Source organism: Peromyscus californicus, unplaced genomic scaffold (genome assembly GCF_007827085.1).
Source record: "Peromyscus californicus insignis strain IS unplaced genomic scaffold, ASM782708v3 Scaffold_4__1_contigs__length_199733344, whole genome shotgun sequence".
NCBI classification, from domain to species: Eukaryota; Metazoa; Chordata; class Mammalia; order Rodentia; family Cricetidae; genus Peromyscus; species Peromyscus californicus.
The window spans coordinates 13,330,115-13,348,388 of NW_026294562.1; the positions used below are offsets into that span (position 1 = coordinate 13,330,115).

The window sequence follows — 18,274 nt, forward strand, 5'->3', positions numbered from 1 at the left end:
TATTTATGGAAACTTAGAATGGCTAGAAAAAGAAATATCTGGGTGTCCTTCCAATTACACAATTCTAAAATTGTATGTAACTGGATTCAATGTGGAAAAATACTAAGTCAAATCATTGTTGCTCAGCGTTAAGAACATTTTCCCGTAACAACTAGAGTCATGTTAGAAGAAGAGAACTCTCTAGCTTGAGTATTTACTAAGCAGTTTTCACTGTTTTATTACCCTGGCATGTCGTAGCCCCTAAAGTGTCACAAAATGGTCTGCTATACAAAATATTATGCTAGACTATATGACCTCTTGGATCCTTTCCTAGTCTGTGTATCTCTGACTTTACAGTATTGACATAAGAGGAAGAATAGAATATTCCAAAAATAACCAAAGTTTTTCCTACAAGACCAACACAGCATTAGAAGCAGACTAGTTAATCAGCTTTCCTTCCTTGAGTAAGGTAGAATGCTTCCCTTTATTTCAGTGTAAATGTAGGAGGTGTGGTGTGCTGGACACCAGTAGGTTCTTCAGAGCAACACATGCAATGTTCCTTTTCAGAGGTATGCACTAATTAGAACTATTATTCTCATAGGAATGTTTGTCTGAACAAAACAAGGTACTAGTGTCCACAACCATGTACAGATGAACAATCGAACACAGAAGGCCAGGTGATGTTTCCCTTTTTTGTTCCAAGAACATTGAAGGGAAATAGGACAGTCTGACAGGGTTCAGCAAATCATCACACCCTCACCCACCTGTGAGTTAGATACCCCGTTCATTGTGAGTTTTCACTGGAAGACTGAATTCAGTAGGACTCTATTGCTCATTTCCCTCTAATACTGCTAAGACACAGTGGCAATACTGGAGGGAGGGCTTACCTGAAATAGCACTTAGACGCTAGTCTTTGTTCCTCCAAAGTTACATGGTCACAGATAGATGGCTCAGTCTGTACGCTGTCTTGTCTTCATGCCTATCCAGCTACCTATCCTTTCAATTTGTAGAAAACAGCATGCCTTGTTAGCCTTGCTAAAGCTTCTCCAGCTTTTCAATTATGACTCCTATTTTTTCTGCAAAGCAATGTAGCTATTATTTAAGTCTGAGAACCTTTGTACCCTTGGGTAAGGCTGGGTAAGCTAATGCTTTTCATTTATGCATATATGCATACATACATCTGTATGCATAATAATGTCAGTCTGAGGTCCATAAGAGAAAATGATAATGAACTGACTACTTAATCTTTCTTCCTCTTAAAATATGCTATGTCTTTTAGCTTTAGAGTTTGTAGTTTAATTAGAATCTACTAGAAAGGAAGGAACTGTATTTGAGTTTTAAAAGCTTGAAAGAGGCAAAAATTAGTCAACCATTTTTAAGAAAACATTGATGATAATGACATGGTCAAGTCCTTACAAAACACTCCCACACCCTTCAAGAAAACACACAAAGGACAATTTCTGAATGAATTTGTATTTGTTATAGTAATTTCTCACACACATTCAATAGCTGACATTTATCCAGTCACAAGTGCAAATTATTCCTTTTCTCCCAAGAAGTGGATTGATGGACAGGAATAAATAGAAATCTTCATCCCTGTCTAAGTTCAGGAAACATCACTATCAACATCCTTTAAATGCAGATAATACTATCTTAGAAGCCTAGTTTAAAAATAATATTTAATTTTTTTAAGTTAAAAAAGGTTAAAAATAGTATCATTTTACAAGAGGAAATTCAATAAGAATATAATTATTTTGCAGGCTCTATAAATCATGTATTTTATTTTTTAAAAAAGAAAAATTTGACATGTGGTATTTATACAATGTATGTGATGGTTGATTTATTTATATACTAGATAATGATGAACTCAGTGTTATTAGCATATCCACCACAGTAGACTTCTACCATTTATTTATGGTGAATACATTCAGTTTTCTACATTTAGTGTATAATGCTACAATTAAAGCTACATTCAACAGGATAATCTCAAATTTTCATTGAAGATTTTAAGTAATAATGGTTGTTCATGACTACAGATCCTTAAGTGGAGTCTCAGTAATTTTTTCTAACTTAGGCCATTTTCCTCCAAGATTTCCAAGACAAGTTGTTCCTTTGAGAGTAAGTTTGTCTCTGGATAGAAACATCTACAGCTCAATCTGAATGGTCAAATGCAAGGAAGGCTAAGTTTTTGTTTTTGTTTTTGTTTTATTGAAAACAGATTATTTTCTCGTACAAGGTATCCTGATTATAGCTTCCCCTCACTCTAATCCTCCGGGTTTCTCCCCACCACCCTCTTGGGATCCATTCCCTTTCTGTCTCTCATTAGAAAAGAATATGCTTCTAAGAGAAAACAACCAAACAAGTTTTGTGAGAGTTGAAATCCTCTCTAATTTCTTGGTACCACACTCTTCTTGCATACCATATAGGCTTACTTTCTTTTCCTCCATCATAAAGAAAACAACAAATCCTTCCTTTCTTCCTCTCCTCAGAACAAGGAAAGTTCTCTTCAGGAAGCTATCAAAAGCAGTAAGAAGCATACAGACATAATTCCATAGTCAAGGACAAAGAGGGGCATGAGACAGTCAACTATAGGATACAGTTGCTACTTCCTTCTCCCACCACTAGAAGGGAAGGGATTAGCTAATCTGTTTGTGTATGGGGAATTTACCAACTCTTATTGAGATGGTTCCTAAAACATAATGATAGAGCCAAGAAACAGTGTCTCACTGGGTTAAAAATAAATGAGTTTAAGACTTAACTTTCTTTTTTGTTGGTACAAGTCCAACTCACTTCTGAAAAGGCAACTCTTGCTTCCACAGATTGAAAAATGGGCCTTAAAACAAGAGGGATCACCTATCAGCATCATCTTAACGCCTTGAAATGACTTTCAGGTTCTTTTCAATCCTGCACCCTTTTACATGGCCCCATCCTTGGGTCCAATACAGTTTTCTGAGTACTCTGTACGTTTCTAAATTTTAGCCTTGGGTCAGAGTTTTCACTTTCACCAGCTTGCCTCACACCACTTCTGCCTGTGACTCCTGGCATCCTTCCTCCAAATATCATCTCCATGCCACTTTCTGCAGTTAGACCACTGCCTAGTATCACAGTCAGCATCTTGTAACAGACATTGCTTTGGGTTAATCTAAAATTTTTGTACTGACTATCATCTCCCAGAGGGCTGGAACCATGTTATAATCCTCTGTGCATTCCTCATAGTACCTAAAACACTAGTAGTTAACACACAGGAGCTCCGTTGGTGCCTCCAATTAACACCTGTGCACTAACACTTTGAGTAAGGTATTTGATATAGTTGTATTTTAAAATGGTATTTATATTGGTAATTTTAAAAGAACTACATATTTAAGGTTGAGCTGAATAATTCATTGGAACAATTTAGAATAGTGCCTGAAATGTAACATTCCTTCAACAAATTCAGACTATTATTTAGTAGGAAATGGATAATAAATAATTACATCAGGAATTTTCACAAGTTCACCCATAGGCTAGTACAGCAATTTTCTTGAAAGAAACTCCTTATATCCTTAAAAATTATTTATATAATTTTCTTGTAAAGTAATATGGTCAGAGATGCAACTATTCTACCTTAGACTAATGAGGTTCTAACAGACTACCAACATTTTAAGCATGTTTCAACCTAAAACTGACAATTCTATATTGTTTGAAACAGACAAACTGAGAAAAGTCTTCATCAGGGTTGCTGAAGATTGGACTTAGCACCAGGGTATCAGCTCTCTCTCAGATGACAACTAAATGCTTTGCACTAAAATTCTCATTCAAAGTGTTGGTCTTACTGGTAACTAAGGGCCTGGTAAAAGCTAGGATCGAGCTTTTTGACCACTGTGAATGCTACTATCTGCACTTTAGCTAGACTCACCTACAAAGAACTATTTAGCTGAACATGAAGCCCAAAATTCTTTCTCTTTGAGATATTTGCATAAAAGAAATTCATCTACCCTTTGTCAAAAACCTAAATCATGATATAAAACCCTCAAGATATATTCTTACTCTGCCCTTTGTCCTCATTAATGAATAAGCACATATGCTCTGAGATCCATTACATATTTGCTTTGCTGAGATAAACAGTCTAAACTGTGTTGATTTTATTTCATTGTTTGTCATTCACTTGTTCTTTTGTTCACTCATAGCTGTTACAAACTCTTCTGACTCCACTTGTATTTAAAATGTCCTCTGACAAAGGCCCCCTAAGATACTTAGTCCTTTAGCATTTTTGCTCCATAACAGATCTGATATGACTAAAGAATTTGGTTCTATTATCATTTCTACCTTTAGCTTTCATGAAGACATATTCTCAAGGGTTTCTTCCTTCTTGGCTATTTCTCTTTCATCAACTCTAATGGAGTCCCTGGTTGTCCTCATTGTCCAGACTCTCTTACAGTATTAAGCCTACAGCCACAGCTTTAACTATTCCAAATCTACTTTAACTAGTACAAATCTAGACTAACAGCCCAGATTACTCTCTTGATCTTTGGATGAATTAATATACATGACACCTAAAGGTTATCTACAATGGGACAGTTATAGAATCATAAACTGAAACTTACTTAGAACTCAGCTCAGGATCTGTTAACATGAACCTTACCACCCCTTTAGAGCAATTTCCATCTCTCATATTTGGATTCCAAATCAAGACAGCCTGGGCTTTTGATCCCTCTATTCTTTTCAGCCTTATCTGACAACACATATTGCTACCTATAAGGTAGATGATATAAGGATATTTAAGTAAGCTGGTTTTAGTGTATGAGGAAATGGAAAAGGGAATTCAAAACCATTCAGAATAACCTGCCCCAATCTTTTCTACTGAAGATCTGTTTATTAATAGGATAGGGAGCTGTCCTTACCACAAGTGCCTGACTGGCAGAGGTGTGTGTTTCATGGCCACGAGGGCACCACCCCAGTCTAGGAACCAGACATTGTACTCTTCATCAAAGATCTGGAACAACAACAACAACAACATCACAGCAGTATCTTACATTTGCAGTGCTTAACAGTTTGCATTCTTTTATACACATTGCTTCATTTAGATTCCTGGCTTTCCAGTGACTCTATCAAACAGTCTAACGCCTGTTATCTGCATTTAATAGATAGGAAACTGGACTCACAGAGAACAAACATCTCTCCTTATCCCACTCAAATGGCATACCGAGGACCTTTCCCACTAGTCATGCGAACCAATATACTACATGAAGGTGAGGCAATATGTACATGCTCAACTAGGTAACCCTCCCCACCCCCCAAAAAAGAGTATGATTTCAAAGAAATTTCTCTATCTTTGCTTCCTCATACATTACTTTTATGATCTTTGTTTCTCTACCTCTATGCTTTTTTTTAGTGTTTATTTGTCTAGGACTCAAAAGAGAATTTCTCCAGACCTTAGAACAATGGAAAATTTAGAAGTAGTCACTACTTTCTAGATTCCTCTACAGGTTGGAAGAAGACCCAAATTTGGTGGCCATGAACCACTTTTTACAAATATTCATTATAATATAGTCTTCCTGGGCTTTAAGACAAGCCAGTACCTGAGCTATATATTTGTCCAAATCTTATTGAACTATCCATTCACTGGCCCATTGATTCAATGACCTATATCTCCATCTTTTCATAGATATTTATTAAGTACCAGCAAAATACAAAAGTCTCCACAAAGATGTTTTCAGATCTAATTCCACATATATCAAGGTGTATGGCTTGTACAATTTTAACTTGAAGCAGGGATAGTATTTATTTAACAAAGATCCCCAATTTTAGAGTTCATAGAGGAAAACAGACATTGGTAATTCTTCAAGTGCTTAACTCTGGTGTTGTTTCATATGACCAAGATGCAGATGTTAGGATGGTGACTCAGAGAAAAAGACTAGAAGAGGATAAGCAGGGGTTAGTAGATGGAAAGGGGGAATGAGTAGGAATAATGGGATCTCCTGCACATATGCTCAAATGAACACAGTGAAGAAGTAAGCTTCTCAGTCCTAAAACTCTTATTTTTCCTTCTTTACATTTATCTTTTCAGTAAAGAAAAATGCCCTACTAATGGCCACTCTTAACATGCAAAGCACATAAGGTTGTAATTCACATATATTTCAAATGTGATGGAGAAACAGAGTCTATAGTTCTAGTCAGAGGGTGGCTCTGAAGTCAGGGAGAAGGAGAAAGTGGTACTCAAACTTCCTTCTTGATACTGTCATCCACTGCCAAATCTTCCTCTGACAGGCATCAGTGTGAAAAGTAGAAGCTTGGGCAGTTTGAGAAAAGGGGAAGAAAAGCAAGATGGTAATGGAGCATGGAAGAAATGCAGCATTGGCTACCTGGCCATTGATATATTTCTTTAGGTTCTTGAACAATGATTGTTCTTTATACTGGGTGAGTTTGTTTTCTAGCCCCTGAATTCTTTTGGCCCTTACAATAGATTATTTTATACTTTGAAGGATGACACCTATTCATATATCTGTTCCCTAGTCACTTGAATGCAGCCTTTGGAGCAAGATTTGTTGTATTCTTCATTGCACTCTGTGTAGTACTCAAAATAGTTGTTGCATCTGTTAAGTACCTGGTAACAGGTTTAGTCATGGTAGCAGTGACAGTGATGGCATGGAGGGTGATGACAATACTGGTGGTGGTGATCCTAGACTTTATTTAGCCATTGAAGTTGGAACTTGACCAGTGAGACAGCTAATAGTGAATTCACCTGCATCAAGACATTGCATGCTTTTCCCCTCTCTCCCCTAGCTGGAAATCTTATTCTTTTTAAGACTTGGTACTAGATAACCTCTAATTATTAACTCTTTCCCAGTTTCCCCAGAAGAACCAACTCTTCACTCTTCTTTCCACGATAATAAGGCCACTAAAATAACACAATCACCCTAAACTGTATTTTGTTTTATGTGAAATTATTTCCTTCATTTAATTTTTGAACTTCTTTAAAGAAGGAATGTCAAGTCCTGAGGCTCTTGCCTGATACCCTGTTGACATAAACTATGTCTATGCTGACTAAGATAGTAGTCACATGTGATGACTTACATTAAACTTAATGAGTTAAAAGTTCAGTTCATGCTCAGCATATATCAAATACACAACAGCCATGTGGGACATTGAGATCACCACTCCAAGTTCTATTGTTTGCAACACTGAATTGATTTTTCTTGTAGACATGTATGTATTAAGCTGTCTTACATTTACTGATGGTTGGGTCTATATAATTCTTAAATTATCATTGACTTCCACGACTTTTCTAGTTTCAACATTCTGATCCTTTCCCTTTGCAGATACAGAAGCAGATTGAGAAAGCTGATGAGGGAGAACTGCTTGCCAAGATTCCTTGGCACACTAATGACAGAAACAGCTTCATCAATGCATCCCCAGGAACCAGAACAACATTTAGCATCCAGAGGCTATTACATACATACTGCTGAAGGTATGGCATAGTCATCCAGGGCAAGCCTAGGTTTTCCACTTGCAGGCCCAGGTGTCTTCTCACCCACCATTACCCCTCTAGACTGCCTGTTAGATCCACTAAACCAGAGAGCTAGTGAAATAGTTTTCTACTACGAAGTCATAAGGAGTCTAAGAACCTGCAGGAAGGGGAGATGCCAGCAGAGTTTACTCTAAATGTCTCACTTCTCCCTGAATCATTGCACTTACCTGTCTCCATGTGTTGCCCCCATCAGAAGAGATGAACACACCAATATCTGTATAGGAGAGTTCTGAGCCAATGTTGCCTGAAACATAAGCATATCATTTGAAATTGTCAGACAGTTTACATTTTAAGTGTGCTCATCGTTAGAGGAGTGTCAGAGTAAAGGTTCCCCAAAGGATGCTTACAGTTTATTTGTGTACATTCTTTCTTGAGGTCACCTAAAAATAAAAACCCAGCCAGGGAAAAAGAAAAAACTCATTATGAGAAAAGCAAGTGAACAGTGTGTCACAAATGCATCTTTAGCTGGTAGGGCTCAGGGACTGAATATTGATAAACTCACTTACTCTGCCTACCCAGACAGTTTCAGATAGCTCCTGACTGGTATGTAATGAAGATGGCCAGGAGCAGAAGAGTATATATAAACACAGAGGATGGGAACAGAGGTTTCCTATTCAAGTGTAACTCTAGCCTAAGAAAAGCAAGTGTGTGTGTGTGTGTGTGTGTGTGTGTGTGTGTGTGTGTGTGTGTGTGTGTGTGTATTAGCATGGATGTGTGTGTATTTGTAGATGTTTCCAACTTAATTTGCTGACTTATCTCTTGACTAACTGGAATCTACTGAAATGCAGTGGGTTTAAAAAAAACCAAAAAACAGTACACAAAGTAGGGAGAGGAAAGTGGTGGGGAGATAGGGTGGAAGGGAAAGGGGAAAGTATAGATTTGATTAAAATATATATTTATGAAATTCTCAAACAATAAAAAAGATGTTAAAATATGAGGGGGCTCATTGGGAAAAAGGGTTTCATGAAGAGGAGGATAGTGAATAGAGAAGGTAATGGGAAGGGAAAGTGACCAAAATATGACATATACATGTTTAAAATTGGCATAATAAAATTCAAAGACATTAAAAAGAAATAAAATTATACAAGAAAAAGAAAATAGTTGAACAGAAGAGATGGTCCAAATGGTTAATTAAATAACTCATTCAAGCTTTATGAACTGAACTTGATCCCCAAGACCTACTGATGGAAGGAGAGAAGAAGTTTTCTTGAATGGTTCTCTGACCTCCATACATACACTTGTGGCTTGAGTGCACACACATACAAACACAGATACACAAAATAAACAGATGTAAAATATAGTAAGATACTTTTACTCTGCTTATATTGCCCTAGCATTACTAGTGGACAGTCTCATCACAGATTCTACACCAATGCTCTACACACAATACTATATGTAATTGTGGAATGATTGCCTGTGTAAATAAAGAACTAGATGATGTTCTTAGGCTGATGTGTACTTGTAGACATGTTAAAAATGAAGAACGTACCCTAAACATGTAAGAGTTTATCATAGTGGTTGATTTTTTTTATTAAACATATCAGAGAGGGAATGTTAGCTCCCACACATCTGTAACCTAAATAAGAGCACAATAAAAATGCAATAATGAAAATGTTAATTGAGCTCCTGACATTTAATACTTCAAAATGAGAAATTAAAACTGGCTACAGCTTGTCAAGCTCCCATCAGCATCAAGGAGCACACAGCTAGCCAACTTGTTATGACACACAGCCTTCCAAAAATAACCCCAGTGCTTAGGGCTCAGGAAGTAGGTGTAAAAGGAAAGGAGAGGATCTTTGAGAGTAACTGTAGATATCTCTCTGGAAATTCCTCTCTTCATGCACAGGTCTAAAGGAAAACAGCCAAAAAATATTATGAAGAAATAAGGTGGAGAAGATCATGGCCCCATGGTTGCTACCAGGAGCACAGTGGTAAAAGGATATGGAAGCCATATGTGCTGTCAAGAAAATAAATTGTGATATCCCATTACATATTTTAGTAATGTCTACTAAGAAAAACAGGAAGGAGGGGAAAGGAAAGAGCTACAAATTTGTCATCCCTCACATGGTCCCTCAGAATCTGCTCTACTGGCTCTTAAGTTCCTTAGACAGTGGTTCTGATATTGTCAGCCTCTCTTTCAAAGTGTCACCATGCTGAGTCAGCAGGTTTGTGGTGGTCAGAAGTCCACTTTACAGAGTCTGTTTTCAGAAGGATCTTCCAACATCTGAATGGCACCCTGAGAAATACACGGCTAATCACAGGGACCAGAAACTAGGTTCCCATACTGAGAAACACAGTAGACATTTTCCAGTCTTATTTTATGTTTGGCCATGTTCTTTAAGCAACTCAGTAGGCAATTGTAACCAAAAGAATGTAGGCAATGCCGTCAGAGAAGGAAAACCTTAAAGGCTTCATTGGCAAGGTGGAAGTAGGGTCAGGCAGAGTGGTTACTGAGCATCCTGGAAGGTGGTAGCGTTGTGGTTGCCTGAGGGGCATCTAGGAAGCAGGAAAGGGGCAGGAGGCAGGAAAATGGGGAGCTTTCTTACCAATGGCTTAGTGTGTAAGCAAACAAGGTTATACTGTCAGAGCTTTATTCACTTTTATCTGTTTCCTGTCATTGTAACCACTCTCTGCTCTTTCAACACGTGTGAAGTAAAGAGGAAGAATCCTGGAGCATTCTGGGTTAGACAGGCTTCTCCAAACGACAGAAAAAGGACCTTTCCTGGCAGGGATGCCAAGGGTTCAGTAGGAAAAAGAAGGTAAAACACACACACACACACACACACACACACACACACACACACACACACACACACAGAGCCAACTGAATGGAGAACTGGGGCAATATGGAATGTGGACAATCAGAGTTTATAGGAAGCAGTGCATGAGTGGGTTAGCCATGGAGGTGGCACAGTTAGGGGATGTGGACTGGTGTTTGATGATTACAGGATTAACCACTATTCTGCAGTAAGTTGAGTGAGCTTGGTCATGATGCTGCCTCCATCTTGCCCTCTATTTCAGAATGTATAAATTGAAGGGGATTGTCATTGTCTCATCTATCCCATTGCTATATCATCAAGGCAAGATAAGGAAAACCTTCATATTGTAAGGTGCTCTGAGCTGAGGATGCAAGTTCTTCACTAGTAGTGGGAGCCAGTACTCAAGATATAGGGAACCCTAATGCTTCTGCTCACTAAATAAACCACCAAATACTCCAGAGACATCCTCAATAAGAGGGTGAAAGGAATTTCAGGGCATGCATTCATCCACAGCTTCCTTGAGATCAGTTCTCAGGACAATATGGAAAGAGGAAGTGAACATACAAAGAGTAGGAGTCAGAGCCCTGAGTTCTTCAGGCAGACAGAGGGCATAGGGCATATATATAAGGAAGGTATCTTATATCTTGCATAACACCTTGCATAACTGTTATTTCCTAATTATTTTCTAATTATTCCCTAAAACTGGTATGACTTCTTAATTATTTTCCTGAAGGAAAATTATCTCCCACAGAAACCAGGCCAAAAAAGTAAAGGAAGCTGGGTACAAGGAAGCAGAAGCCAGCACATTAGCTCAAGATCTTGTCATCTGTGTCTTAGCTCTCAAGATGCTCCATGGCTGGTAAGAAGCCTCAGGAGTTTGTGGGCAATGGAAGGTAATTAGTAAATTATGATAACATGACTAAACACTCGAATATAAATATTAATTCCTGAATGCCCGCTAAATCATTAAAGACATAACATTAGACTACTTTAGAAGTGTGTGTGGTCAATACTGTCTCACCTACTCTATTTTGTTCAGTCTTATCAATGTGGTCTTCTCTCTCTATTCTTGCAATATCTTCCTAAGGAAGAAGACACATTTCTGTTTTACAGATGAAGGCATGAAGCTCAGAAGTTAAAAAAATCCAAACCAAATGCACCAGCCTAGTCAGTGTCAGAGCTCAGCTTAGAGAGCTGGATGACAGGGTTCCTGAATTTCACTGCATGCATAATGCATGCATGTAATTATGGATCTTACTGAAGGAGAAAAACAAACTTCATTCTTCTGATGCAAGAACAGCTTTAACCTCAAAGATACAGGGTGATAATAGGTGTCTTATGCAGAGCCAGTATGTCCTGAGCATTTGGAATTCATTCCTTCATGTATCCCTGCAATTCATCTCTGTTAGTTTTATCATCCCTACATTGCCAATCAAAACACAAAAGTTCAGAGTGCTTGAGCAATACCTGGCTATCATCAGAAGCATTCAAATAATGTCCACTTTTATGACTGACCACTATTTCCCACCATAGCTTCTGGGGTTTCCTGTAGACTTTGATGAGAAAATAGATAGGCTAATGGTCCCTGAGCTTGAAGAACTAACTCATGTGGACTGTGGGTGTGGGTATTACTCTCCAATCTAGGACCAGAGCAAAAGAGCCTGTGCTTGTCACAGTAGTGTTAGTTAGTCATGCTGGATCCTGTCCACACATGTTGAAGACAAGCTACCTGTGATAGCAGCAAACTATAGCAGCCACCAAGCTGATTAAAGTCCTTGATGGCTGCTAGTGATTGAAAATTCATTGGGTTGGAGCTTTGGAGGTGGAATGCATGTCTAGAAGAACAGGGGATCCAGATACAGGAGTGTTGGATTGGTGGAGGAAAACTATATCCTCAGAAAGTCACTGTGAATTCATCTGCTTTCATTAGAGAAGAGGGAAAAAAGCTACCTGACACCAGAGCTGTAAGTTCTAAGATTAGAAGCTGGTTTTGCTTTATGCCAACAATGTATTCCTGGAAAGGTGTATGCAAATGAAATGCATGCTAATCAAGGCACATCCCCCAGAGACTTTCATTTTCATCTGAGAGTTGCTTTATTGTCACTTCTGATTGATGTTCAGTGGTCAGTGGCTGCAACAATGCAACCTGAAGTTTTTCTGCCCTTTCCCCCAGGCTCTCTGCCAAGTGCTTAATCACGTGTAAACAAACCTTTACATGCGCCAGAGACCTCCTGATTAAAAACAGCTCTGGGGTGAAACCCTGTGTAAAGTATCTTCTTTGGAAAGAGAAAACTGCCCTGACTGATATTTGGAGAGCTGGGAAGTTCATACTGCATGTTTTCTCAAACTGAGAAGTCCCTGTTACAATCTGATTAGTCAGTTGACTTTGACAGGAAGGCTGACCTTTCACTAGACTCTGAGGACCCCTCTGGGACTGGAGGCAGGATGAATTAACCTAGAAGCTAAGACTGTCCAAGGCTCTTTGCAACCTTGTTTCTGATAGTGGGCTTTGAAGATGAAAGAATCTTGCTCATTTTCTGGGGAGTTTCCATCTAATGCTCAAATGAATCCATGACCCACACATAAGCCACAAACCTTCCCCCAGAAGCCCTTGGTGAGGAAAAAGCCAAAGGAGTGTTCCTTACCTGTGGCCACCACAAGTCCAGGGGCTGTGTCCTTGCTAGAGATTCTCCCTGAGGAATATGGGTTTTCAGAGAGCTGCAGATGAAGGTGTAAGGAACAGAAGGGCTAAAACAAAGAAAAAAAACCACTTCATCTCAAGAAACTCCGGACATGCCCTTATCCTGCACAAGAGGAAGGGCTTGCACAGTGCATCACCTAGGAACATCAACTGTTTGGATGCTCAACTCCAGACCCGTCTGCCTGATGTACCCAGCGCTTCCCATTAGAAGCTGCCCCAAGTGTTGCTCACAGTTTCTTCCTCTCCTGCTCTCATTCAATATCAAATGCCTTCTCCTCTCCTCTGCAGTCAATCTAGGCTTCAAGGTCTAATTCGTGGTTAGATTTAGGAAGCTCCCTAGTCCTTTCTTTAACAAAGGATGACAAATGTCCTTCCAGATCTGATGGTAACCATCAAATCCTGCTTATTAGAGTTCTAAGGGACCACCAAGGGGAATGAAGAGAGGTAACTACGTGACATAGTCGAGGTCCTCAACTAGTTTCTTAAGCTATAGTCTATCTATTTCTGTGTGTTTGTGTATTTTGATCCTGTTTATCATTTTACTTGAAATAATTTGGGCCATTATCTGAAATTCACTGAACACTGAACTATTTTCCAATTAGTTTCCTATGACCATTATAAAAGGGTTTGGGGATATATAGAGATAAGCATATAAAATAAAAATAAATACGATGAAGATAAGCTGAGATAAAGAGAAAATTAGATGAAGAGAGTAAGATGAAGTCATCACTGAGGTTTGGCAGCAAAAAGAATAAATCAACCAGTGATTCTGTGAGCTGTTTCAGTGAGTAGGCAGCCATTTGTGTGACATTCCTCATATCCAAACCAAAGCCACAGCAAACACTAAACACACCAAAGTATGGAATTGGACTGAAAATTACAACATAGTAGTGGCCCTGCCTGACCTAGACTCGACTATGTCTCTAGATTTTAACACAGTGTCTAGAAGTCACCTGGCGATGCATCTCTTGGTGTGCATGGCAGAAGACAACTCATGGCTGAGGATGAACACAGTCTCATAGCTGAGATCTTAGAATGGCCTCTGGTAGAAGCATTTACTAACAGGGAACTGATGGTTGTTTTATTGTTAATTACCTTTCCTCGCCACTTTAAGTTGAGGCACCTTGGGGCAGAAATGTCATCTTACACATCATGTCCTCCACACTGTCTGCCTCAATATTCTCCAATAGCAAGGACCTTCAAAAGCTAAAAGGTTAACTGACCATCCTGTGCAGACAGTCCTGTCTGACCCTCCTGGGTTCCCAAGGTAATCTTTGCTTACAATGACATCTATTCAGCACTGAGCAAACTAGCAGCTAACAGATGGGTTAGCCCTACTGAGTCCTGTCTGGGACTTTTACTTAGAAGTGCAGTCTCATTCTCCACTTCTTTATTTTACCATATGCTGTTAAGACATTGCCTATTCCAAATGAAAACCCGTGCAATCCACTAAGTGTTCCATGCAGTTGGTATAGTGGTCTGAGCCTGTGGGCCTGTGCTCCCTACGTAGCTTAGCACCAAGATCAAGTTCCTAAGATCTAATCCTGGAAGGAGACCATGAAGCAGTATCCCTAGGGAAGCAACCTGCCCTGTGAACTCCATATGGGACTTGATAACTGACCAGTAAGCAGTGCACTGGGCTTCCTCTCAGGTCCACATCTGGAGCTTGTAGTAGTCGCCAATCCCTGCCTTTGTTGTAAGTGATGTACGTCTTCACCTGGTCATCCAACTTCTTGTTTGCCAGGAATATCCCCTTGATACCTGCTACCTAGGAAAAAGGCGAGAGATGGAGAACCACGTTGGGCAAAAATGATGGCAGCCTTGGAGAAACCCTGAAAGAATCACCAGCATCTTCCACAGGGTACAAGGGGGTACAAAATAGAAGAAAGGAACGCAGTAGGGAATGCCACATTCCCCAAGGTCCCTGTTTACCTTCACACCTTGAACCAAATCCCTACACACACACACACACACACACACACACACACACACACACACACACACACACACTTTACCCTTCAGACTTTCCTCACTTTGCCTGTCTTTGTTCTTTGTTCTGTAGTGTTATCTTTAATTGATTATTAGCAGTTACTCTGATAATGACCAAAGGATTTACCCCTTTCAGAGACAGCTGTTTTAGCTAAAGTGATTCTAGTAGACAGATTTTGACATCACCAAGGGAACACTCTTTGTGGTGGCAGCCACTGAGAACTCTTAGAAATGGGGCAGACAATGTGTGACAGATCCTTCAGCATGGAGAAGTGGTATCAGTGCACACCTCTAGCTCACTGTAGGACTTTGGGTAATTCACATAGTATCTTTAGATGACTTTAAAATTGGTGGTTTCTCTTCTCTTCCCTAGTTGGCTGACAAAGGTCCTGTGAGATAATGCAGTGTTCTTGCCAGAGTTCTTAATGTATTGGGATTCTCATGTCCTTGATATTTTGAAGGAATAAAGAGCACCACTGTAAAACAAGTAGCTGGAGTTGATTTATCAATTACATGTACCCTAGGCTAAGTACAAATTCCACTTAACTGATATTCTATGTACTGGAAAGGAGAACAGATTCTTAAAATGACAATGGCCTGTAACAGAAAAAAGATTCTTATAATTATCAGCATATTCCAAAGACAAAACATAAGCAAGATTATGTGTGTGTGTGTGATAAATAAGAGAAAGAAAGAGAAAGAGGATGTGAGAGAGAGAGAGAGAGAGAGAGAGAGAGAGAGAGAGAGAGAGAGAGAGAGAATTAAAAACAAGATCATTTTTCTGTGTGGGGGTGGGGGTGTATGCTTGTGTGTTTAATGTGTATACCCAACTGGGAACTGTACACACACACACACACACACACACACACACACACACACACACACACACACACACAGTTGAATGGCGGGTTTGTTGGATGTATTTTGATTGCCAACTGGACTGTATTTAGAGCTCCTATGGAAAGACACCCCAGAGTATGCATTTGAGGGTGTTTCCAAAAAGATTTAACTGAGGAAGGAAGCTCTATCCTGAATGGAGGACTGTGCTATTCCATGGACTGGGGATCCAAACTGAATGAAAAGGAGGAAGCCAGCTTGTCATTATTCATCTACCTCTGCTTCCAGAATACAGACAAAAGACTGGAGACCAGCCACTTTACCCTTGCGCTGCTGTGACTCTCCCATCGTGAAGTGCTATCCCTCAAACTGTGTGCCAAGATAAGCCATTCCTTTCTCAAACTGCATTTGCCAGGCATGTGTTACACACTGGACAATACTGAAGTTTTAAGGTTCTAATTTTACGTATCTGCCATTCTTCAAGGATCATGGTTAATTGAAATTCACTACAGCTCTGATGGAACACCAGTGGGAGGAAAGGAGAAGTTTCACAAGTGGGCTTTTTTTCTTTACTTTTCTTCTTTTCACCTAAACGATATACTTTAGTTGATGAACTAAGGGCTTTTTTAGTATGTTTTTGTAGTAACCTGACTGGCCTTGGAGACCGTCAACCCAAATCAGACAAACAAAAAAGTAAAAAAGCCTCAAGCAAATGGACAGAGAATGTCAGGAGGAGAATAGGATTATCAGGAAAGGACAGCACCAGAGGAATTTGACAATGGTGGATGAAACTGATGACTAGATGATACCTTGAGGTGAATGAGGTGGAGGCAGAGAAACTGTGTCAGGATGATGGGCTTGCTGCACAAGTGGCATGGTCCCTAGCGGTTCCCTTCCTGTCTCAACAGCTTCCAGTTAGTGTACTTTAGAAAGACTCCAATCTCACACATTCCCAGGCAGCCTGGGTATTTTTTAAGGTTTGTTTCATTTATTTACTTGTATATGTGTGATAGATTATGAGTGGGAGTGTGTGCGTAAGCCCAAAAAGGGTACCAGATCCCTTGAAGCCCAAATTGTAGGCACTTTCTTGGTGCCTGTCTTGTTACTTAGTACTAGGATTTGAAGTATTATCTTCAGGACTGCACAACATCTCTCCAGCCCCAAACTTGTTCTTTAAAGTCCACTGCAAATGGTCCTGATTAAATCTGGCTTCCTTGCATGTCCCCTAGAGACTGGATTTTGCTTTACTTTCTGCAAATCCTCCTACTAAAGGGAAGCCCTTTCTGGTGTTCTCTTTGGCCACAAAGCTGGTACCATCATTGCTAGTCTGTGAGAGAACTCTCTCCTAAATCAGTTGCCCTCCTGTAACTCACACTCAGGGCCTTACTGGTTACTTCCTAGAAGAAAATCAACAGGTCTGACTCTGGGGCCAGGACCACCTAATTGCTGGAAAATCTCTGCGACATCCTTGCATGAGAACGGGCTTGTGCAAATACACGGGATGAGCATGTTAAACAAACAGAATGTGCTTGTTCCATTTCCCCCATGAGAGCACCACCCGCTACTAAGATTGGCAATTTCAAAACCAAGAGAATGGAGACCAATAGTTGTGGGAAAAGAGATATTTCCACAGAAATCTCTTGAAGCAGCCTAAACTTGTTTCCCCTGCAGCTGGACACAAAACCACAGCACATGCCATTTGTGTGGGGATGGTTCACAGTCTGTATATCATTTCTGGGATGATTCTTGGCTTTATGTCTTGTACGAATAAATGGACATCAGTTTGAAGACCACTTAGATGCTGTGTCTTTCAGGCCAAGAACTTTCAATGTTTGGTTGCAACCCAACTTAGAAATATATTCATTCTACATTCTAATAGTCATGTCCACATCTATGTGTTTGGAGACATATGTTTGGACACGTCTCTGACATGAGGGAACCTTCAGTACTTCTTAGCCTCACTGCATGGAGTGTAATGGAATTAAGAAGTGAGGTACATATTTTTGTTCTTCATCCGAGGAGGCACTTAGCATTCCATTAACTGTAAATATTCTTTCTCCCATTGTAATAGGAAATCATTAGTGTGGCTGCTGGTGGTGTTCTTGGAAGCCTAGTGAGAAGCCTGTGATGGTGCCCACAACAGGGTACAAGTGTCTGTTGTAGTATGGCTTTATTCTTGGTGCATAACATGATCACCATCTTAAAGATTACCTTTAATCTTTGGGTAGGTAGCCATGGCAACTAATTGAGAACAACACAAAAATAACTAGGTGCATTGTAATGTTAACAGACTACTGACAGACTCTGGAAGGAAGAGGAGAAAGATGTCACAAGACTCTTATCTGGGATAGTAGCCATTATTCCCTCCCATCCTCCCATATATGCAAGTGATCTTGGAAGATGCTATAGTGCATAGGAAGTGGAAGGTTAAGTGAAAGGTTGACTCCATGATGCTGTTTGCATGCAGCCCTGATGGAGTGGAGCTCTGTGGTGATGTAACTG

At 39.7% G+C, this 18,274-nt stretch overlaps 1 protein-coding gene across 1 annotated transcript in view; it reads right to left on the bottom strand.

Moving 5' to 3' along the window:
* Positions 1 to 18,274, bottom strand: part of Sorcs3 (sortilin related VPS10 domain containing receptor 3) — a 645,896-nt gene that overhangs the window by 85,142 nt on the left and 542,480 nt on the right. Inside the window, exons 10-13 of the mRNA XM_052760015.1 lie at positions 14,568 to 14,714; positions 12,891 to 12,993; positions 7,654 to 7,730; positions 4,860 to 4,951 (exon numbers count right to left, since the gene is read on the bottom strand). Of these exons, the coding sequence (XP_052615975.1) occupies positions 4,860 to 4,951; positions 7,654 to 7,730; positions 12,891 to 12,993; positions 14,568 to 14,714 (419 nt within the window). The remainder of the gene's footprint in view (positions 1 to 4,859; positions 4,952 to 7,653; positions 7,731 to 12,890; positions 12,994 to 14,567; positions 14,715 to 18,274) is intronic.